This window comes from Periplaneta americana, chromosome 11 (assembly GCF_040183065.1).
Source record: "Periplaneta americana isolate PAMFEO1 chromosome 11, P.americana_PAMFEO1_priV1, whole genome shotgun sequence".
NCBI classification, from domain to species: Eukaryota; Metazoa; Arthropoda; class Insecta; order Blattodea; family Blattidae; genus Periplaneta; species Periplaneta americana.
The window spans coordinates 85067832-85093622 of NC_091127.1; the positions used below are offsets into that span (position 1 = coordinate 85067832).

The following is a 25791-nucleotide window of genomic DNA, read 5'->3' on the forward strand; positions in this document are numbered from 1 at the left end:
ACACAATGTGAGCACTGTACGCAAAAAGACGCAGCTACTAACTGACTAGGACTGCTCTCCACCGCGTACCACAGCCAACTGTCGAACTCTCAGCAATGTACCCAACACGTAGTTCTAATGTTCACCACCTACGACGTCGGGCGCACCAAATCTAGATGGTGCTGACGGCAGTTTCGCATCCTATTATATATTTATCCATGCTATAACCGTAAGCATCGGCTATAACCTCTGCTGTAACACTTCACGGTACGAAACGAGAGGCTCGCGACAGCAGCAGGCAGTGGTGTGATCTGTAGTGTTTCCGTTGCTTACGGGATTACACAATAATCTCGTAAGCAACGAGTGTTTCTCAATCTCAATTCTCAAGCTACCGTGGTCTGGTTTGGTTTAGTAATTGAGGTTAAGGGAACTGATGTGTTGTAGTTTATAGCGGTTCTGGCAAAAATGTGAACGAAATTATTTTGTTAACCCCAACCGCTATACTTCAGAATATCGCGTAAGTACTTATGTAGAACTGTGCAGATTCAGGGGTTAGGTTCAGCTTAAAGCAGTAAAATTTTGGAAATATTCAACATGTTTTTCCCTCATTACTGCATTTTGTACAATAATGAAAATTAGGGGAATGTGTAAAATACTATCCTTCTGCTATATGAAAAAAAAAAATATTTTTACGATTTAAAAAAATTATTTACAATTTTTTTTTTTTCTTCCAAAATTCAATTCACTGTGCACTGATGAGGCGTTTCCCACATAACCAGTGCTGTCATGGTAATTTTTTTCTTGGCCATACGCCCCACCCCTTGTTTTCTCCCTTGAAATATATTTTACTCTCCACTTTTAATTGTACAAGAAGTTTGATTTTTAAAGAATACACATGTAGTACCACCGTAGATGCACACTTGTCTGGATGAACCTTGGAGTGTGTACTTGCAGCACTTCTTGTTTTTCAACCATTATTTTATAATTCTGGATTTCAGTGCTGCAGAGATGGACAGTTTTTGTTTATGAACATCAAACAAAATAGATTCGGAACAGCAAGAGATGATCTAAGAGCTATACAGATCTCCGCGTATAAAACTTAGGCACCCATATGCCGTATGGCTCCATACAGACAAAATTTTCTTTTCCCCATGCGGTTAATTAAAAAATTGTTGGTTTCCATACGAGTATGGCACCGTATGGCCTCTATGACAACACTGCACATAACTCAAAAACTATCCAACGTTCTGCGATGAAATTATTTGTGTGTATTTATGCATGTCATGTCTACAATATGATGCAAGATCATTTCTGTACCTTTGATAGATTGTATAATAAAAAATAAATTCATTAAAAAATATGGTCAAATATTAGTATTGTCTTCTAACAAAAAATAATAAAAAAATATTGTTTATTAAAGAATGTATTTGAAATATTGTAAATATGAGTTTCAGCAATAAAATAAAAGCGAGAGAACATGAAAAAATTAAGAAGTTTATGAATTATGAGGGAAATGCTTTATCACTGCACAGTGAACTGCCACCATTTTGAATTTTGAAAAAAAAAAAATTTTTTTAAATCGTAAAAATATATTTTTTTCATATAGGCCTAGCAGAAGGACAGTGTTTTACACATACCAATTTTCATTATTGTACTAAATACTGTAATGGAGGAAAAAAGTATTGTTGAATATTTCCAAAAATTTTACTGCTGTAGCTGTACCTAACCCCTTAAGCACATATTTTTTTATTGATAGCACAGTACATAAAAAAGATGTGCCCTGGACCAAAAATAAATAATTCAATAAAGCAATAACGACATTCAGTATGTACTTACACGGTATTCTGAAGTTGTTGCCCACTAACACCTATTGTTTATAGGACGATCATCGATAATAGAATAAGCGTTTCTTGTGCTGCAATGACATCGAATGAAAAGGGCGGATCTATTCCAAATGGTGAAGAAGCCTCGGGTTCAGGATCCAATGTAGAACATAGGTTAGTGAAATTATGTACTATTTGGTAACATGATTAACATTACGCAGGGAATACACCGTATCTTTGAACTGCTTTAATTTATTAAGATACTTTATACATAGAAAGAGAAAAAGTGTGAATAAAATGGGAGCAATTGTTGAAATAACAAACAGACCCGCAGTAATTAACAAGAAAAGTTGCTCTCACTTTTCGTAAGTCAGAACAGGGATAAGTTAATGGGCCTGATATTAACATGTAATTTTTGCGCATAGTACTTGTAATTAATGTCGTCTCATCAAATCCTGTCTAGCTTTATCGTGACAATAGTGATACTTGTCAGTAAAATCTATTCTTCTCATCAAGTCTAACCTAACCTTGTTATTGATAGTGGTGCTACTTGTCACTAAACCTACCTAATCTTATCATTAACAGTGGAGCTAGGCCTACTTGTTACTAATCTATCTTCTTATCAAACTCTAGCTAATCTTGTCACTTACAGTGAGACTGTTTGTCACTAAAGGTGGAGAGGCGTAGGGAGCAGGAGAGAAGAAAACCAAATTTTTCCCTATAAGAACGGTACAAATGAATGTTAGGTTCAACAGTTCGATCTAATCTAACATAATTAAATCTAAACTAATTCATCAAACCAACCTAGCTGGAATGAATGAGATTAGGCTAGAGAGGTAACAGTATAAAATAGGCGGTAGGGTGAAGAAGGTGACCTTTCCTCGACAATTAAATATCAATTATATCTAATCTAACATAATTAAATCTAAACTAATTCATCAAACCAACCTAGCTGGAATGAATGAGATTAGGCTAGAGAGGTAAGAGTATAAAATAGGCGGTAGGGTGAAGAAGGTGACCTTTCCTCGACAATTAAATATCAATTATTTTTATGACTTCTCATGTCTGTAATTGTTGCAACTGTATGATTGTATAATTTTTTGTTTTCAAATCAGAATTATAGCCCTGGCCAGATCTTCAACCAAAGGAATATCTGACAAAGATATACAGACTGAAATTCCTGATCTTCGCCCTGATCAACGTGCCAGCATAATCAACAAATTACTAGCACAGGTAATTCTTCTTCTTCTCCTCCTCCTCCAAATTCATCATCACTGTCACCATTACTATAGGTGTCCTACAAGCAAAACTCAGCTCAGACTCCTTGCACCGCATATGCTATACCCCTCTTACCCCCCTGCAGTAGGTGGGTTCTTTAATAAGCGGCTACTGGTATAGCTATAATGGCTGTGGTTGCGAACATGTGCACTCAAAAAGCAGCTGTAACAGTAACCAATTACAAGATGTCAACATTGTCAGTTTCTAAGTCACAATCGGTATCTTTCTTCACTGGAACTGTCCTTATATTTAAATTTTAAATATTTAAATTAAATGAAATTAATATTTAATATAAAATCCTATGTGACTCCCTGACTCTAGCAATAACACATGTTCAATTCAGCACAAGAAGATAATACATGCGCTTGCGCATAGTGTTGGTGGTGTGATTGGAGACGGGGAGCATGCTGGGAAAGGGAGTATACGTCATCTGCGCGAGACAGTCAGTCATGCCCACTGGTTTCTGCACACTGAGTTTTGTTTGTTGGATGCCTATACCTCACAGATTTTACAATTTGACTTGCACCATCTTTTAGACTTTAAGAGATAAAAGATCTCAGCACAGTAATCTGCAAAACTATACCCTAGAAGGCACAATTTTATTTTGCTTCACTGGGGTCTGTGAGATGTAGCCTATATACTGATAAACACGTGGTTTTAGTTTGCAGCCACAAATAGCTACTCCCAACATAAAAATCGTTTGATACTTACCTGTATATTGTAATGCACTGTAGCCCCAGGGCGGAAGATATGGATTTAGAGAAAATTTATTTATTCTATTTTAAACTTTTTCAGTTAAAGCCTATGGCTATAGCCATTGTTGTGTGAATGCAGCAATGTACCAGTATTATATAGCTTAAGATAAAAATAAATTTGAAACTTGGTTAAAAGATGGCTCTATCCAAATCATCCCTCCTGTCTTACTTTACCCCTTTCTCCTCCCTCAGCATCTTTCCTCGTTTCTTCTCTCGGTTTCCTGTCTAGTCTTACCTCTGTCAACTGTTGCATTCTAGACTATAATATCATAGCTGTCTTATTATTACATTGTAAACGTACTTACCACTGGAGATGGTAGAATTCAAAGCAACGAAATTACCCGTAGGCCTATTCCAAAACAGTATTCCAGTGAAATGACATCTCATGCTGTTATTGGTAAAAACAAAAATAATTAGGTTAGGAGGAAATATCAGATCGAACATAGTCAGCATAGAACACAAGACACGAACCTACAATAGTGCCTAGTTGTGGCAATTATGGCAGAAACAAGATGGATAACTGACACATACCAAGATTAGTAGTATTGTGCCAGGATACTAGAAATGTACAGTAATTAAATGGTTGCAATACTAGGGTCTTATCGTAAAGTTGTACAGTCGTCTAGTGTTTAGCTCTCATGAAATTATTTCCTAGGTCAGATATGAGCGATGGCCATACATTGTACTAGATGCTCCTAACCCTCCGAAAGGACACTTGGTTGTTCTTCTTTACCTGCCTCCATTAGTAATGTTGGACGAACACATGTATCTCTAACCTCACTTCCAGCACAATAAACCAACGACTAGTGTCTAAGCAGAGATTGTAACTGTGTTTTCGCAAATCGCCACGAGATGTCAATTCAGCAATTAAATTCCAGTGATACCAACTTGCCCTTCGTGAGATATACACATGGTGACCCATTTTCATTTGACTGCCCCTCATAACTTTGTACACAAGCACCATATGAAAAAGTGTTTCATACAAAAGGTGTACATACAACTGAAAGGAGGAAATGATACTGAGGGGAGGCAACCTTGTAGCATGATTTATTAATGAGATACGAGTACCAAATTTGTTTTTTTTTAAATGGCACTATGTATTTATTCAGTATTTCAATTAAGCTCGTCAAGACATATCCAAAAAGTATCACAGTGAGTCATTCTAATAAACAGAACATTAATAAACCGAATGTTATTTGATACCTTGATGGATGGTTCCTTTGCATAGTACTTACAAAGGAAGTAGTTTGACTTTAAGTTGGTTTAAACAATACGTATGAGATTCCTCACTAATATTAACAGCATCAAAATGACAATAGAAGAAATAGCACTGATTCAATATGAAAAACTTATTAGATTACCAGGAAATAATTGGCATTTATGCAGTCCTCTCTGTAGATTGAAAACTCAAAAAAGTTTCATATCCATTGTTCAAGAAGTAAAACAGAAAATCAATATCCCGAATTTAAAAGAAAACCTACAAATTAAACCAAACCCTTTAACTCTATTAAATATGGAATATAATCTAAATTTAACAGAAGAAATACTGAAATCAGAAGTAAACACTGAAATACTAAAACAATTGTCTTTAGAGACAATTAACATTAGATACCCTCCACAAAACTGGCTTAATTTATACACTGACGGATCCTTGATCTCCAGAGAACAAGGTGCCGGTGCAGGTGTTACGTGCTGTCTCTTCTCACTTTATAGATCTCTTGGGTATGGAACAACAAGTTTTGATGGAGAAATCATTGCAATAAGTGAAAGTCTCAGGAATCTTCTATGCCACATCAGTAAATTTAAAAATGCAGTTATATTGTCAGACTCCAAAGCAGCTATTCTATCAATAGTCTCTAAAAACACACCTTCATCTCAAACAGCAGAAATAACTAAAATGCTCTCTCAATTAATATCACTCAATAAAAGAATTGTATTCCAATGGATACCATCCCATTGTGGAATCCTGGGAAACGAGAATGTGGATGCTTTAGCAAAGAAGGGCAGCACTGCTACTTACAGACCTGTTACTAAATCTACGTATTACTCTGTAAAAAGATTTATTAAATCTACATACTTAGACTTCAACAAACAAAATTTGATAACACAATCCCAAGGGAAAAAATGGAACTCTCTGCATCAAAATCCACAGTTAATTCCCGATTTACCACGAAAATCGTCTGTAGCTGCATTTAGATTGGCAACAGGCCATGATTGTTTGGCCAAACACCTGCATAGAATTGGAATATATCAGTCCCCTAACTGTCCATTGTGCAACTCAAACCAAGAAATGGATTCGGATCACCTCAAAATCTGTGCTTCAGTGGCTGGTCATGATAATATCTTTGAAAAATATTGGAGTGCAAGAGGTCAAATGACTTTATTGTCAAACGCCTGGCATTAGAAAACAACAACAACAATACGTAGTAGGCCTACAGTGCAGATACTCAGGGTTGCGTAATCTATTTCACGTAGTTTTTGGTTACAGTAAACACATGAAACCAAATGTAGCACAGACCACTCACTCAGTCGATCAGTGTTCAGCAGAATAAAACCAAAGCTACATGTAATGGCTGGCGGCCGGGTAGCTCAGTTGGTAGAGCAGCTGGCTATGGACTGGAAGGTCCGGGGTTCGATCCCAGGTGGTAACAGAATTTTTTTTGTTGCCAAACTTTAAGAACAGCCCCGAGGTTTACTCAGCCTCCTATAAAATTAAGTACCGGGTCTTTCCCAGATTAAGAGGCAGTCAGAGCGTGGTGCTGACCACACCACCTCATTCTAGTGCCGAGGTCATGGAAAGCATGGGGCTCTACCTCCATGCCCCCAAGTGCCTTCATGGCATGTTACGGGGATACCTTCTTTTTTATTTATTTATTTATTTTTTTTATATGTAATGGCTTATGCGACCCTGAGTATCATCTGCAATGTGCTACATATTGTTTACACCAACTTAAAGTAAACTTCATATCATGCACAGGAACTATGCTGTCAAGGCATCAATAATGTTTCGTTTATTAATGTTCCGTTTATTAGAATGACTTACTGTCATACATTTTTGAAAAGATCTTGACGAGCTTAATTGAAATATTGAATAATAAATACATAATTTCATTTAAAGAAACAATTTTAGTATCTCATTAATAAATAATGCTACAAAGTTGCCTCTCCAACAGTATTATTTTCCCCTTTCAGTTGTACACCTTTTGTATGAAACAATTTTTCAGTTGGTGCTTGCGTACAAAGATGTTTAGGGTGGTCAAGATAAAAGGGACACTCTGTATACACACTCCATACATCAGATGAGCAATCTATCACATTCCATTCTAAAGTAATGTTAGCTGAGCTGACCTAATCTTTCTTATAAGAGATAGCTATCCTCTAACTTTACTCTCTGACCCTTTCACTCAATTCAGGGCTAAGCTAAATCAAGATAACTTAATGTTTTGTACAAGAGACAGTTTTGTCCTGATCAAACCCTCAACCTTGTCACAGAACTAAGGACTAAGCTAAGCCAAGCTAACACAGTACAATCGAGAAGTCCCTCCACAATGCTTGTGTAGCTGAAAGTCCACTTGGCACGAGAATTCAAGTGGCAGCACTGGCAACTGAGCATATGGTTACAATAATTTACTAGTGAAGAAACAATGCTGGGTACATAATATCAAATACCTTACTATAATAATACCGAACAGCTGTATACTAGCAGCATTGATGTGAGTGCAAAATATTGCGGACTTGACATCTAGCGGAGCGGTGTGGAATTACGTCCACAAATACAAATATTAATATAGTAGGAATCGGACTATTGTTTAAAACATGAGGTACTAATGTGGAATAATATATGAGACACTTAAGAAATGTTGAATAGTATTTAATGTAACATTATTATTTTGTATCAAAGCTGAATATTATGAGAAATATTGCATACTTCGTATTACTTTCTGTAATTGTTACATGTTTTTTCTTTGCTTTAGCGAAACAAAATTAATTCTGACATTAAGAATAAATTTGCAATAATGCATTACATACCCATTGCTGACAGCTGCAAAGATAAATTTGATAGTAATATGATGCTTGTAATAATTAGTAAAGGCATGTGGACATCAATAAAACTTAATTTGATAAAACATTAAAATATGCAATACATTTTAACTTTTATTCATTTATTAGGCCTAAATAAAAAAAGCTAATTTTTATTGTTCTGTCAACACAGAGACGAAGGCACTGGCTAAAGAATGTAGTTGACTCACGTTTTATAATCCCTTGGAAATCGAAAGTACGATTTGGAGCAGTTTGTAATGCTGTAATTGTAGCAGTTATAAACAACACATATACACCCTGACATTTTAGCACTAATTAATATAACTATTTACTAGCCCAGTAACAGTCTACATTATAGTAGATTGCAGCTTGCTTCGTGGGTTTCAGCGCATCCTACCGCCTAGGTAGCAGCACCTGCCTTGTATGCACACAGAACTGCTAGTTGTCCGTTATTATTATAGTATATAATATATTTGATAATATATTCTGAGACAAGCCTTAGCGACTCTGCTTCATATATTATTATTTTTATTATTATTTATTTATTTATTTAACCTGGTAGAGATAAGGCCATCAGGCCTTCTCTTCCCCTCTACTGGGGGATTACAACTACAATATTAAGAATACATTTACAATTATAATTACAATTAATATTAAATTTACAAATACAATAAAAATCAAAGTAGTAAAAGATTACTGATTAATAAAGACTAGACAGTTTATTGTAGAAGTAAAGAAGAAAGAAAATTTTTTTATTAATCAAGTAAAAATTAAACCTACTCTGTCCAGTAAGAAAATGCTTGATAAGTTTGTTTTTGAACACTGCTAAATTCCGACAGTCTCTGATGTCACTGGGTAGGGTATTCCACAAGCGTGATAGCGAGATCGTGTATGATGATGAATACGATGATGTCTTATGTGTTGTGTGGCTAGTATGCGGCTATTTTGCGAGTGTGTAAAGAGTTTATGATATGATGACAGGTAACTGAAACGGGAGGCAAGGTAGGTGGGTGTAGAAGTGTGAAGAACTTGGAAAAGGAGAACAAGGGAATGAAAATTTCTACGTCCGTTAAGCCACAGCCAGTTTAGAGTTTGGAAGGATGGGGTAATGTGGTCAGCACGACGGACATCGCAGATGAAGTGAACACAAGAATTATGAACACGTTGTAATCTTTGCGACTGGTTGACATTGAGGTCAGTCAGTAGAAAATCACAATAATCAAAGTGGGGCATTACTAGTGTTTCCACTGGTATTTTTTTGAGTGATAGTGGGAGAAATTTTCGAATGCTGTTTAAAGAATGTAGTATGGAAAGCACTTTTTTGATAATATGAGTTACTTGGTTATTCCAGTTCCATATAAGTCTAGGATAAGGGAGAAGGTCGTTATGGCTTGTCTTAGGGTATACAATTTATGAAATATGAAATAAATAAAGGATGAACAGACAGACGAATAGAAATAAATTGAGTGGAGCAACATGAAGAAATTGAAGTGCCGTGTGCAATCATCACAATGGACACATCAATTAATGTTGCACTGGAATAGTTCATCGAACCCAGAAGTGTCTGGATGCTAATGGGAAGCACTTCAAGCACTTACTGTGATAGCAGTTGTTAAACATGTCTCACAGCCATCCCATGATGTGTGTATCAATTTAGTAATAAAGTTTTTACTCAAATTTTTGCAACTAGAAGTGTGTATAGGCCTACAGGAATTTATTTATTTTTAGATGTTTTATCACGTAGAGAATCAATTTGAGACTTAGAAATGGAGTGTTAAATGTATCTGTTCAATCACAAATTACAACATCTCTACAGTCTTTACTGTTTATATTGTGAGTGATATTTATATAAAAATTGTTTACAAAATTTGCAGTAGAATTTGAATCTTACTTTATAATCATTGATTTTACTCAAAATATTTTCATTCTTTGGATATCATCCAGTTTCATTTTTAATACCGTAATATTCCCAATAGTTTTAATTTTATTGTCTGAATTTTGTATTTTTCTATTCATATACTTCATCATTTTTTTTGGCCTTTTTTTAATAACTTTTGATGAATTTTTACAATTGACTAGTTTTTACAGTAATTCAATTTTTTTTTTTACTAATGATAGGTACTTGTGTGTATATACTGTATAAGTGTGGTTTTTGTTTTTTTTCTTTTTTGCACGATTTATGTTAATTTATTTTCTGTTTTAGGGCTATTTTGATTTGTTTAATCAAGGTGGAACACTTCTTTATAAACTGAAAGATCCATCAAGAGTCCAAAAAGTGAAAGGGGCAGATAATGAAGAGAAGATTGTCTACAGTATTATTGAAGAGGCTGGTAATAAAGGAATTTGGATACGGGATATCAGATATAAGTCTAATCTAATGCCTACACAACTTAACAAGATATTAAAAATTCTTGAAAATAAAAAGTTAATTAAAGCTGTGAAATCAGTGTCTGTAAGTATTGTTTAGTTTCATATGGCTAATTGTATTTATTATTTTATTTATTTATTTACTTTGGTGGAGTTAAGGCCATCAGGCCTTCTCTTCCACACCACCAGAAATGCAATACAACTACAAGAATACAATACTATCGTCTTATATAGACAAAGTGCTGATTATTAAAAAGCAGATTTATCATTTTTAACTTCATATATTTTATTTTGTGTGGGCAGTTTTTTTACTTAATTGTGTAATTAAATTAAATGAATTAAGAATATAACAAAAATATTTTTGCATCTTCAGTTTATGTCAGAATTTCTTCTGGCATGTATTGCCACATTAATTTATTACGCCTGTGTAACTTTTTAGGCCAGTAAGAAGAAAGTTTACATGCTCTACAATTTGGAACCTGATAGGTCAGTGACTGGGGGTGCGTGGTATTGTGATCAAGACTTTGAAGCCGAATTTGTGGATGTACTGAATCAGCAATGCTATAGGTACTTGCAACAATTACAAGAGAACACGAAAGACTGTAAAGGGGGTCCTATTGCTGCTCGCAATATCTCATATGCTTCATCCAAAGACGTTTGGAAATATATAAGTGAACTTGGAATTAGTAGAGTAAGTATGTGATTCAGTTGTTTTGTGTAGGCGTATGTTTTTCGCATTTGACGGTTTCTTCTTCTTCCTCCTTTCTGTATATAGGGGTGTAGACTGTTATTTAAGCACTTAGGCACAAATGGCCCATTGTGCACCCCATAAACTGAAAATCAATACAGAAGACTGCAGTGGGTAACTAACTTTGTGATGCTGATGGGTTTTATTTCCTGAAATTCTTCAGGAAACAGGATATGTTTCCTGAGATAATGATAACTGATGTGGCTTAGACCTGAACAATTCAGTAAAATGTGAGATGATGACTCTGGTCAGAAGTCCAGCTACCTATCTTAAGACTCTCCTTTCCAAAGCCAGGAGTTGTTAAGCTTTGGTTCTGCATTTGATAGCCTGGCATTTTTACATAGCCTATATTGATATTGATATTTGTCAGCCAACTTTACAATTCATAGTTATGGTGGACCTTTATTTCTGCTTTTTGATTCACCATCACTTCAATATCACTCTTTTATGTTAATGTATTCATTTGCCAAGTATTTCCTGATTACTTCCTATTTTTTGTTTTAACTGAATTGCTATCTACCCTGTTCTATCTATCCTCTTCTATTCTCTGTCATACACAGACTGTCTCCCTTCCATTTCTCACTCCTATTAAATATTGTGTATTCCTTTAATTACTTGCGTTATTTTTTATTCTCTATTTTCAAATCTACTTACTTTTAATCCTTTTTCAGCTATTTCCTCCTAAATTATTTGTCTGTATTTCCATTTTCTCAATTTTATTACACTTACTTACTTACTTACTTACAAATGGCTTTTAAGGAACCCGAAGGTTCATTGCCGCCCTTACATAAGCCCGCCAGCGGTCCCTATCCTGTGCAAGATTAATCCAGTCTCTATCATCATACCCCACCTCCCTCAAATCCATTTTAATATTATCCTCCCATCTACGTCTCGGCCTCCCTAAAGGTCTTTTTCCCTCCGGTCTCCTAACTAACACACTATATGCATTTCTGGATTCGCCCATACGTGCTACATGCCCTGCCCATCTCAAACGTCTGGATTTAATGTTCCTAATTATGTCAGGTGAAGAATACAATGCGTGCAGTTCTGTGTTGTGTAACTTTCTCCATTCTCCTGTAACTTCATCCTGCTTAGCCCCAAATATTTTCCTAAGCACCTTATTCTCAAACACCCTTAACCTATGTTCCTCTCTCAAAGTGAGAGTCCAAGTTTCACAACCATACTGAACAACCGGTAATATAACTGTTTTATAAATTCTAACTTTCAGATTTTTTGACAGCAGACTGGATGATAAGAGCTTCTCAACCGAATAATAACATGCATTTCCCATATTTATTCTGCGTTTAATTTCCTCCCGAGTGTCATTTATATTTGTTACTGTTGCTCCAAGATATTTGAATTTTTCCACCTCTTCGAAGGATAAATCTCCAATTTTTATTTTTCCATTTCGTACAATATTCTGGTCACGAGACATAATCATATACTTTGTCTTTTCGGAATTTACTTCCAAACCGATCGCTTTACTTGCTTCAAGTAAAATTTCCGTGTTTTCCCTAATTGTTTGTGGTTTTTCTCGTAACATATTCAAGTCATCCGCATAGACGAGAAGCTGATGTAACCCTTTCAATTCCAAACCCTGCCTGTTATCCTGAACTTTCCTAATAGCATATTCTAGAGCGAAGTTAAAAAGTAAAGGTGATAGTGCATCTCCCTGCTTTAGCCCGCAGTGAATTGGAAAAGCATCAGATAGAAACTGAATTATTCCTTTGCTGTGGTCGTGCCAGAGAATCAGTCCTATTCCGAGGCTTATTGTAGGGATTCATAACAAGCTGTTTTTTACGGTGATGGGTTGTTAGCCCTTCGCCCAACCCCCAAGTTGGAGGACCACCCCTTATCGGCTGTCCACGACTGCTTATTCAATATATTCGCAGTTATCTCCACATCTGGAGGCCGTCTCCTTTATCCGCAATCTGAGGACGCTCCATGCCGTGGTGATAGGGACCCACAATACATGGTTTATTACACTTACATCACTTATTATTTTCTTACTATTCTTTCTTCTATTTTTTTTTTATTTTATTTATTTAATAATAACATATACATAAAAACGTTACATTAAAATACCCTGAAAGAGCAAAGCTCGTGTTTGGGGACAGTTCCGTTACATAGATACACATACTTTGTAGACAAAATACTTAAGAAAAAAGCTCACATAAAGATTGTAATAAAATTAGTAAATAATAATACTAATAATAACTGAGTGAAAAAAGAGACGATGTTTAGATTGATGGATTAATATTAAATTATTATTAGTAGTATAATTAGTGCAGGTCATGTTGATATAGTAACCAAGATAAAATAGAAAAATACACTTAGGATAGAAATAAACTTGTTTTACAATACATGGTACATAATACATATACATATAAATTTTTTAATTCTGGATCTGAAAATTTCATTGCTTAAATTAGTCAATTCTGGATGAAATTTTATTATCGAATTATATAGCCGTGGACCATAATTTGTACTGTGTAGAAAAGCAGCAGATGTGAAATATTTAGGTTCAACTAATTTAAGAATTACATTTCGTCTCGTATTATGAGCATGTGGCTGAGCTACAAATTTCATTCTATTTTTATGATAGAATTTCATTAAAGAGTATTTATAAATTTGGTCAATTCTAAAAACATTCAATTCAGAATGGATCAAATTTGTTGGATAATCCAGTCGCCTTTTCAAACAAATTTTGATTATACGTTTTTGCAACATAATTTGAGGAAAAAGAGCAGTTTTTGTAATGCCTCCCCATCCAATTATACCATATTGGATAACAGATTCAACTATAGCCAAATAAACCAAACGTAATACATGAGTAGGCAAGTAATGGTGAAGGTTTACAAATTTGTAAATTGTTTTACGTATCCTGTTACATAAAAAGGTGATTTGTCTATCCCATTTCAAGTGCTGATCAACAATAATTCCCAGGTATTTCACATCTACAGATTCTTTCAGGCAAGGGCATTTACAGGTTGCAGAGAGTTTACAAAATGAGTTGTGGATTATTAATTTTAAATGAGAAAGTGATTTCAATTTGTTCAATCCAGAGACTGTTAAAGAAAATGGCACCAAAGTAGTTTTAGTTATATTTAGAGATAGCAAATTTGCATCAAGCCAGTTTTTGATCAAATTTATACCTACATTGGCATGTTTATAAGTGTCCTCCCAAGTTAAACCACTGAAAATCACCACCGTATCATCAGCGTAAGAATAACAGGAGCCATTATGTACTTTCAAATCAATGTTTAATAAATCATTAATATATATTAAAAATAGAATAGGACCTAAAATTGTTCCCTGAGGGACACCTATATCAATATTTACATTTTCACTGATATTATCATCAATTTTGGTTACCTGAGTTCTTTTGTTTAAGTATGATTGAAATAACTTATGCGCAATACCCCTGATTCCTATATCAAATAATTTGTCCAGAAGTAAACGATGGTTAACCGTGTCAAAAGCTTTCCTTAAATCTAAGAAAATCCCTAAACATTTAGAACCGTTATCCAACTCCTGCATAATTTTACCAGTGACTTCAATAATTGCGTCATCCGTAGATAATTTATTTCTGAAGCCATACTGATGTTTGGAGAGAATTTCATTTTTCTCTAAGTAATTTACTAATCTGTTTTTTAAACATTTTTCTAATATCTTTGAGAAGCTAGAGAGCAAGGATATAGGTCTATAGTTATTCAGACTTTTTCTTTCCCCTGACTTATGGACCGGTACAACTACAGCATTTTTCAGAGATTCTGGGAAAACTCCTTGGGTGAGACATAGATTGAATACATAAACAAGTGGTTTTAATATATGTTTAATGATAATCTTTAATGTGTTATTTGTAATTTTGTCGATTCCCGGTGAGACATTATTTTTTAAGGATTTAACAATATTATAAATTTCTTCTTCGGTTACTGGTGATAAAAACATGGAGGAAGATGCGTGCTTATTATGGCCACTGCAATAATTTTGGTGTTAAATGCCGATTTGTTGATGTTCGATGCAATGCTATGTCCTACTTTTGAGAAATATTTATTAAATTCATTAGCTATGTCTTTTTTGTTTTTAAATATTTCTCCCTCTTCATTTAAAATCTCTGATATGATACTATTTTGGTTCACATTTACGTCTGTGGCTTCATTAATAGTTTGCCAAAATTTCCTAGGATTATTTTGATACTTCTGAAATTGAGATTGATAATACTTAGTTTTCATGTTTCTTATAATAAGAGTTAAGGTATTTCTGTATTTTTTGTAATAATTTATTAGATTTATATTATCAGGTTCTTTTCTAATATTTCTGGCTAATTTGTCTCTTATACGGATTGACTTAATGATACCTGTGGTGATCCAGGGTTTTATTTTTCTTAATTTACAAGATACTTTAAAGTAAGATACATCTGTGCTTATGTCTATATAATTAGATATTAAATTTTGGAATACTTGAAAGCATAATTCAGCATTTTCACAATTAAGCACGGAATCCCAATTTTCTTTTTCTATAAGCGAAATTAGCTTATTGTAATTTATGTTTCTTTTTATATGGAGAGGATACTGAAATGTATTAGAGTTTTTAATTCCAATTTCGAATAATGCAATAACTGCATAGTGGTCGGTAATAGCACTACACAAAACAGCAGGTACAAATTTCCAGTTACTCTTTGTTTTAAAAAATATGTGATCAAGGCAAGACTTAGAATCAGGCCGAGTAATAGAGTGTAAAAATTTGACAAATCCATATTCGTGTAAGATATTCATGTACCTATTGCCAGTACTGTCTAATTTGTCTTCTAGAATTTGTATGTTAATGTCTCCAACAATGATTTGATTGCTTGTGTCTTTAGAATTAAACAAAAATAGTTCAAAATTGTCTAAAAATTCATTTATACAATTGTTTGGGGATCTATATATCGCCACAATGGAGAATGGAGTATTATTACATATAAAATTAAGATGAATAGAATTACATTCTGGGATATCTACATGTACTATTGTGACATCAATATTATTTTTGCAATAGACAACTAAACTATCACATTTATTATATTTATTCGTTTTGACAAACTTTTTATAACCTGGTAAATCATAGCCAGAGTCATGATTTAACCAAGCCTCCGTCAATATAATGAAGTCGAAAGGATTATTAAAATTTTGCATAGTGGCACAGAATTCCAGGAAATGTTTATTTAAGCTGCGTATATTTAAGTGAAATAATTTAAAATCGTGTAAATTGTTACCAATGTAACTGTTGCAAGAGTTAAAGTCTTCCAAAACTGCTGTGCGAGTGTTATTATTAGCGGAATAATAATTTAGCTCATTTATTAGACAATCCATTGTTTAGAAATATTAACATTAAAAAGGATAACAAAAATCAGACAGTAAGACAATTACAATGTAATTAAGTCTTGGAAAGAATTTATCTTATAAGCAGGGCTCGTTTCATCCTTACGAATAAATACCTTGCAATCTCTCGTCCATACAAAACGGTACTCTTTCTGATTAGCTGCCTCTCTTGTTTTGTTTAGTAGGTCACGGGTAGCAATTGTCAAATGTTCACCAGCAGTCAGCCTCCCATCAGGTAGCAAAGGGTTGATCCTTTGTAGTGGAATTCCTGGGCCTTCTGGGTGTTTCCTCGCTTCTAACTTGAATTTCTGGAGCCATGTGTCTCGACTAATTCTTTTGTTAAACCTGACGACAATAGGCTTGTTTACGTACTTCTCTTTCTCTTTGTTCCAACTCCTAAATTCCCTCTTTTATTGCCTCTTTCCATAGACTTATATCTAGAATACTCCTACAGTTACAGTACCCCTGATGCTATTCCCACCCACAACATTGATTCACATGAATTATCCAATTCATTACACTTCTAATTTCTGTCTCTTCCACTTGAAATTTGTTCAGATATTCTTTCACTTTAATTCTCTTTAAATCATTGTTTCTATGTCTGTCTTACTACACTCTTACACTTTCTTCTGTCACTTGACACTTTCTTCTCTATTATTGTTTTATCACTTATGTCACCCCTGACTTTCCTGCACTCACTTTTTAGCATTCTTCTTCCTTGCTAATTCCATCGCCCTTACTATTCTGTCCTCCATTTTGGCACTCTCTTTTAAAACCTCTCAAACGTCCTATCTATTCTGTCCTCACAATGACTAATATCTGATAGTTGCTTCGTTCCTTTGCTCATTCTTATCATATCTTTACCTTAATTTCTTCTGTTTGTCTTGTCTATGCTCCTGACCTCAGTCACTTCCAGCTGTTTCCATGATCCTTCGTCAGCAGTATCTGCTATCTGACTCATGCTTTGTTTTCCTCCTTGTTTGGTATCTGGTCAGCTGTTTTGTTCCTGTAGCCGGTACCAATATTGTATATCTTCTCTTGTCCCACCATTGTTGAAATTTAGTGTCGTCTGCATTTCTTTCTTCCTAGCATGCTGCCTTCCTTCTGCTGACCTAAGCATATTTACACGTTCATTGTACCTCCACTGCTTCCATGATTCACCTGACTTTGCTTGATTTCAGTCCAAAATTCTGGTTTGTCACAATTCTTTTCACAGTATTCGAGATCTTAAACTTTATCATTGTCCTTATTCATGATTGCAAAATGTCCTTTACTTTTCGCTGTTTTCAGATATGGTAATAATAGCTTTCTTCTTCTTCTTACTTCGTAACTAAAATAATTTTCAAAGCGTAATTTTGTTTCCCTCACATTTTTCACTCTGTTCATAATCATTTGTTTCGTCCTTAAATTTTGAAATTTTACTAAAATTGGCCGAAATTTTCCCTTGCTACTCTATAAGCTTCTTCTATGTGACCATCTACATCTTTTTCAAAAAGCTCCCAACACACTCTTCGAACTGCATTGTACAGAGCGTTCGCCTACGGGTGAGGCCAGGAAAGTGGCATGTACTGATACGCCGCTTTGTGCGCGTAGTTGTTGAGACACGCTCGACAATCAAGGACACCAAGGTCGACAAGTTGTCAGTTGTGAGCCAGATGTTGCAGTATTTAACATGTACAGTGCAGTTTCTTGACACAGTTGCTTAAATATTCAGCGTGTGTGTAAAATTTGTTAACAATGCAAAATGCAAAATTAAAAAATTCACGCTTGAACACAGAGTTTTTATGTATGATGCATATGTGAAAACAGAGTCATGTAGAGAGGTGCATAGGCAATTTGAAGTGAAATATCCGGGTGCTCCAATTCAGGGTAGAGAAACTGTTAGACGTCTTGTTAACAAATTAAGGACAACAGGGTCGATAAATGCTACAATTCCTAAGCGAAATCAAAGAGTATTGACGGAAGAAGAAATTGATGAAATCAGTGCATCATTCACATGCTCTCCTAATAAATCTCTAAGACATGTTTCACAGGAAGTTAGTGTTTCAAAAACATCAGTCTTTACTGCTGCTAAAATTTTAAAATTAAAACCCTACAGAGTATAGTATAGAAAGCGGAAGCTTACGGATAGACAATTCCCGCAAGCGACACCGCAGACAGGCCGCTTTCCTGGCCCCACCCGTAGGCGAATGCTCTGTAGTTCCATTTCCATATTCTCTTTTGTTCTCATTTATACCGAAAATTATCAGATTCTTCTTCCTTTGGCTATCTTTTGTTCTCATTTGTACCGAAAATTATCAGATTCTTCTTCCTCTGGCTATCTTCTAAATCTCTAATTTTCTTTTACAACTGATTATTTAACTGTTGTAGCTCTTTGATTCTTTTGTTGTTGTTCTCCATGTTTGTTTTCAGATTTGTTATTGTCTGATTGAAATCCTGTAATTGTAGTTTTATTTCCTGATTAAGTTTTATGAACCCTAATTTCATTTCTTCTTTAATTACTTCACTCTTCACACAATGGCTCTGGATTCACTTCAATTCCTCCCATTATTAATATCATCACTATGACTGCTTCAATCGCCCATTTTAATTCTTTCTTCTCACCGCTCTTCTGTCTTCTCTCTTCTTTGACTCTTCTTATGCTGAGCCTTCCAATTCTTTTAAATCTATACCCATTTTACTTTCGTCTACTGCTATTCCTGTTGCCTGACAATCTTTTTTTTTTTTTTTTTACTTTAGCTTAGAACATCGCTCTTTCTATGCTGATTGTGCAATTCGGAGCTCTTTACAGTACGTCCACTCATTTTGGCTTCTAGTTGCTGACTGGTAATATAACCTATATATTTCGACAACTGTTACACCAAGGTCTAAACATGCTAAATAATGTTTACAATCTATTGGTCTAAATGCATAAATGGTTATCAAAACACTATGCCACATAACATAAACTTAAAATATAAGATTAAGTAAGATGTATGAAATTAGACAAATTAAATACAGTACGATTATTTAGTCTTGACAGTCACCGGAGATGTGTGCCTGAGTCAGGTGAGTCCATTTAGTTACGCCAAGGAGTGTTTGGGTTATTAACTCGTTTGCCTTCGGTGCGATTGGATGTCACACATGCGGTAGAGCGGTATGTTTCCAGTACATACCGACCGCTCGCCCTTATCTCTACTCTGGAGCTCTCCCTACTACTCCTATTACTTCCCCTCTTTCACGTAGCTGTCAGGACTAAATAATCGGTCTGTACCTGCCTTTTGTTCAAGACTTCGTTGGGAATAACAGTTGTATTACTCTAAAGACTTAATATTACAAAGGTGTAAGTAGGTACATAACAACCTTGTAACTTCTAGTATAAACAAATTCCGGTATCACATAACTCTGTGTATATACATTACAACATTGTAACTCAAAGAGAGGAAAGAAATGGACCTACACCATACAAATATCAGAATTTGTATTTACACCAGTGAGTACTGCCATTCTATGACAGTCTTCAGAAGTAGATACTACGTCATAGAACACTGTAACACTAAAACCTCAATTTCTCATATTTTGTGACATACCTACAACCTTATAATACTGAGCCAATGTTTTGTTAATTTGCTATAGATTCTACCAACAATATTTGTAATGATTGATGAGGAATGACCCTTGGAGCATGCATTTTTATACGTAATGTGTTCTGTATTCCCTGATTCAATTGTGATTTAGTGTTTGTAGTCTATGAAATGTGTGTCTCATGATATTAATGTTTATAACGAGAGTATGAAATATAGTATGTCAAATTTCTAAATAATTTATTTTGTTTAGGTACAACTCTCAGTAGAAGATATGGAGACAATTCTAGATACTCTTCTGTATGATGGCAAAGTTGAGAGGTCTATATCAACAGATGGCACACATTTGTATAGAGCTATTGAGTCACTGTTACCTCCTCCAGGCATTGTTCGTATTCCATGTGGAGTGTGTCCTGTAAGTATGTTAATGTGGTTCTGTTTGAAATGTCCTTTTCTATTTATCAGTTTGTCCATTGGGGTTGTTTATATGTTTTACACCACTTTGGATATTATAATTGCATGATTTACATTAACTCCGTTGATAACAGTGTTCTAGTATATAGAGATATTATAAGCATATTACAGTTATATATTTAAATAAATTATGATTTGTCTTAGACACTGTTAGCTGAATAGTGACTTATATATTCTGAATTTATATTTTGTTGAGTCCAGTTATTATTTGTGTTGGAAAAAGTCGATATTGGAACATTTTTTCTCGTCAATTTCATCTTATTATCGTCACTCTCTGAGAAATGTCTGATTTTCTATTAACTATTAGCCTAGATCATATATGTAACAGATAACTCTTTGCTATGTTAAAATCGGCAGCACTTTGAAGAGAACAACCGCCAGGATCGCCACCCGTCCGCCGTAAACGAACACGAGATGGCAGCACAGTCGCTAATGCAATTCAAATGGGAATTATGACGTGACTCCTTATGTAACAACTAGATGGCAGCATAGTAAACCTGACAAAAGTTGTTAACCTCAAAGCCTATAAGCCCGACATATCTGTTACATATATGATCTAGGCTATTAGTAATGACGTATCTGTGTACTGAAGTTTGAAAAAAAAAATTGAGACAAAACAGAAAATTAATTAAATTATTTTAATTGTGAAGTTAAAATATCACTTTTAAAATATTTGAAGTCTGTTGTGATTGAAATTAAATTTTTATCTGTAGAGTAGAAAGTAAATAAATTATTGACGTAAATACGTCTACAGTATATGGAAGAATCACTAGAGAAATATGGATAACTTAACTGGGTAATGGAATCAAGGAAAGAAAATTGTAAATTTTAATGAATTTAAATACTATTATAGTCACAATCATGCCATGGTATGAAAGAAAAATGTCACAACCTCGAGCGGGATTCGAACCTGCGACTTCGTGTACTCCGGTCAGGCACTCTACCACTGAGCTATCGAGACCATCTCACGCCAAAGGCTTGGAATTATCCTTTCATACTGGCGACTCTGTTATAGAGTACTGTCCATAGCGTCTGATCTAGTCAGCACTGCTTATGGGTGGGAAGAAACTTTACAAATGTAATCTTCATCTTACGATGTTGGATGACGTATAAACGTCTGTTGATGTGACATATTAATGAATTTAAATACTATTATAGTCGCAATCATGCCATGGTATGAAAGAAAAATTTCACAACCTCGAGCGGGATTCGAACCTGCGACTTCCTGTACTCTGGTCAGGCGCTCTACCACTGAGCTATTGAGATCGTCTTCTTTCATACCATGGCATGATTGTGACTATAATAGTATTTAAATTCATTAATATGTCACATCAACGGACGTTTATACATTATCCAACATCGTAAGATGAAGATTACATTTGTAAATTTTATGTGTAACATGTCAAGTATCTTGTGGTTCTCTGTATGATCTGACGAGCTCCATTCTCTATGTACCGGTACTGGATAGGATGTATTTGTACTATTACAGTTCAAAATCAGAAATCATATTTGGGAATTTTTTTGACGTATTTACTTCAAACTCTTGGGAACCAAGATCTATTGTTACCTTTTTCTTTTTCATCATTTCACTTTATATTAGGTCGTCTTATAACTAATGACGATTTTTTAAATCTGGTGTTTTGTAAGATTTTAATGATTCTCTTTAGTTGGCCATTGCAATTTACAGGTTATTGCATATTGTGAGTGAGCATGTAACATCACCAATTGCTAATACAAGCAATACACCGTGTCCCGCTTATAGGGATCGAGAAATAAATGTTCACCATTTAAAATCAGATAAAAACATTGTTGTGATTTACATCTGAGAAAAGGCAGAAACTGGCCAAGTTTATGCAATAATGGTTTAAAAACAGCTACACGTTCATGCGTATGTGCACCAATGTTTAATGCGGAAACAAGACTGACGACATTCAGTAGACGAGTAGAGCATTTCGTCACTGGACCATTCTTCTTCATTGAGGCGACAGTCACAGGGAATGTGTATCTGGACATGTTGCAGAGCTTTTGTTGTTGGCCAACTCCCCCTCAGGATCGGTTTTTCAGCAAAATGGGGATCCAGCCATTGCTATGAAGCAGTGAATGACTTCTTGGATGCAAACTTCCTGATCAGAAAATGAGTTACCCTTGCTAAGTGGCTATTTAAGTCACCCGACCTGACCCCCTTTGACTTTTTTCTGGGGCTTTGTGAAGAGAGTTGTGTACCAACGTGATAGATTTGGCTCTTTGGAAGAACTGAGGCAAGGCAATTACAAATGCAGCTGTGCTAGTCACTCCACAAGTGTTACAGAACACTTGGCAGGAGGTTGAGTATCCATTTAGATGTCTGCAGGGTAACTAGGCGCATACATCGAGTTGCATTGACCATTCTTCGAAACTCTGAGAGTTTTTACATCAAGTTATGTAAAAAATTATGTTACAAAACCATTATTTACACTTGAAATTATCACATATTTCTCGCTCCCTCTAAGTGGGACACAGTGTATAAAATGGAAATGATGAAGTTCGAAATTATAGTCCATCTAAAGGGCTACTGGAAACAAGATTTTGAAGTTGCTGCTACAGCTCAAAGAATATGCGAAGTCGAGGGTGAAGATGTTGTTAGTAAGCATATAACACAATGATGGTTCCAGTGTTTCAGTAATGTATAAGAGCACATTAAAAATTTATAATATCCTGGAAGGCCAAAGGTATGAGATATTGAGAATACATACAGAGTTTTGGGAGAAAATCCACAAAAATTATTCGTAGGTTGTCAGAAGAACTTGGTCTTTCAAAAGATACAATACATCACATTAAGATTATCATAAAATCATACAGAAGTTGTAGATCTGTACCTCATGAACAGGGTCAATGCAGAGTGGAAATGTCAGCTTATCGCTAATCCCATAGATGATAGATTTATCAGGAGAATTGTCATATATGTTGAAAAATGGGTATATTACTGAAACCCTGTCACTTCAAAACGTGATTCGATCCTCGTCAGCCTGCCAAAGTTGTCATTAAAATCAGTTCAGTCTCAAAATAATGTTGTGTGTCAGGTAGAATTTTGAAGGTGTAATTCACTGGGAGTTTGTTCTAAACAGATATGCAGTTTATGCGGATTTTTATTCTCAACAGCTAGAACAAGTTCATGAAATTTTGAGAGAGAGGTACCTGGCAAACGCTATTCAAAATAAAAATTCTCTTGCAACAGGACAATGCAAAACTCCATACCGCTTGAACAACCATGGAAAAAAAAATCCAAGAATTGGGAGGAATTGAATTGCTATCACACCCATACGAGTATATAGCTCTGATCTTGCGCTTTCAGATTACCATTTGTTTCCATCTATGGCCGACTTCCTGTCTGGAAGAAATGTTCTAAACTTGGAAGCCATGGAAATGGATATCACCAAAATCTTCACATTAAAAACCAGAAACTGGTGCCATTGCTGGGTAACAAACTTTGCTGAAAGATGGCTCAAGAAATCTAAAAGACTTTAATTTGAAAATTAGATTAATTTCTTGTCACAACACACACCAACTAAAATTTGCTTCAAAATCGACATTACTTACAAAACGGTATCCTTATTTTCCTCTTCTGATGGATGTCATTTGGAATACATTTTTCAGGAGAAGCAACTGAAAGTTTGAAATGCTTAGTGCTCAAAGCTTAACTGTGATTTTCCGATCATTACTGGACAATGACTATCAGTGTTAATGCCATATAACTCTCTATGTACATTCTATATGTCTTAAGCTATGCATTGACAGTCTTGGTTCATTTTCGACAAGAAAGTGACATCCATCATTCTTGCAGTGGACTCTTCATTTGTGTATGTACAGAAAGTATGCTTTGAATTGCGCCTGTGTTAAAAATGAGATTTTATAATATTCATCTTGTTGAACAACATATAAATATAAATACATGTTTTGATTTTTCCATTGTAAGAACAAGTATTGAATCCTTCAGAAAAGTACAAAGCTGAGTACTTTCAGTATATTATATCTCTTTATGTAACTTTTTTTTTTTCAAGTTTGTTGTAACTTACAAACAGCAGAGAGTGAGAGAGAAATAAAATTTATGAATAGGCTATCCAGGTTTATATAATCCATAGGTCAAGTTCCTCATGTACATGTTATGTTTTATAACATTGACACAAGGAAAATATTAGTAAGTAGATCATTATACGATAATATATGAGCGTGGAAAGTGCTTCAGTATTATTTGTTACGAAAGAAACTGGGCCTGAGGGAGAGTCTGGAAGTTTCACTACTGTGTAATGAGTAAGCATTCTAACATTTTATTTAATTTAAGGATAATCTTGAAAACAGAAAAATTATTTCTGCAAGTCTCGTTACTTGACTACAATATTGGTTTTAAACAAATTTATGCAAGTTCTAAAATCCTTTACTTCCTCTAGTTCATGGAGTTCAACAGCTTCTGATTCCCGAATATAATCTTTTTCTTTTATTTTATTTTCGTGTTCTACTCTTCTGACATTTCTCTCCTTTTCCATCCTAGATTTTCAGGATCAATCTCTCCCCCTATTCAATTGGGATAATAGCAAAACCTGTAATTTTTTTTTTTTTCGTTAACATACATACTTATAAGTTCAATTGACAAATTACAAACAATAAGATAATACAGAGAAGGAAATATGGTAATATTGTTAATATTGTAAGTATAATAAATACTTGTACAATATTATACTTACAGACACATTTGCTCTGTTCTGTGAGACCTTGAGAAGGGAAATCCCATTGCTAGGATGCTACTCCAGCATGTGTCAGGACAGCACTAAGCACTGTGTTGGCAATTGATATTACCACAATGTATGAATACAGGGTGCGACTAAATTTAAAAAAAAAATATGTTAACTCTGCAAATAACTGAAACAATGGATAAAAATACCTGGCCCCAGAACAATTTTTCCCTCGAAATTATTCAATGGATAAAGATTCTACAAATAAGGGAGGATTACTATATTCATATGATTTTAACTGTCTTTGTTGAATTACATTTATAACATTTCATTTATTAATTTCAGGTTATGCGACACTGCAGTGATATTGGATCTGTGAATGCTAAGAAGTGTGTTTATATGAAGGAGTGGTTGGAGTAACTTAAGCATAAAAACTTGAAAATTATGTACATATATCAAGGAACAAGTAAAGATTTTGACATGTTTTTATATACTTAAAATCTATCCCCAAATCTTCCTTTTATCGTATTGTTGTAAGTAGAGACGAGAATTTCATGCACTATAAAATCCCAAAATATGCATGCATTCATGAACTATCAAACTATGAAACATGCACTATCAAGCGAAAAATACATTAAAATATGCACTTTCATTTTTATTCCAAATATGTCTTATTTCACTTCACTTTTTTTTG

General features: G+C 34.6%; 1 protein-coding gene across 1 annotated transcript; it reads left to right on the forward strand.

The window, feature by feature from the left end:
• The first annotated feature begins 300 nt into the window (after positions 1 to 300).
• Polr3F (RNA polymerase III subunit F) lies at positions 301 to 25582 on the forward strand. Its single transcript, XM_069839731.1, has 7 exons — positions 301 to 496; positions 1860 to 1976; positions 2918 to 3035; positions 10080 to 10328; positions 10683 to 10934; positions 20171 to 20332; positions 25443 to 25582. The coding sequence occupies exons 2-7, from the start codon at positions 1900 to 1902 to the stop codon at positions 25515 to 25517; spliced, it is 933 nt and encodes a 310-aa protein (XP_069695832.1). The 5' UTR covers positions 301 to 496; positions 1860 to 1899; the 3' UTR covers positions 25518 to 25582.
• The last annotated feature ends 209 nt before the right edge of the window (positions 25583 to 25791 follow it).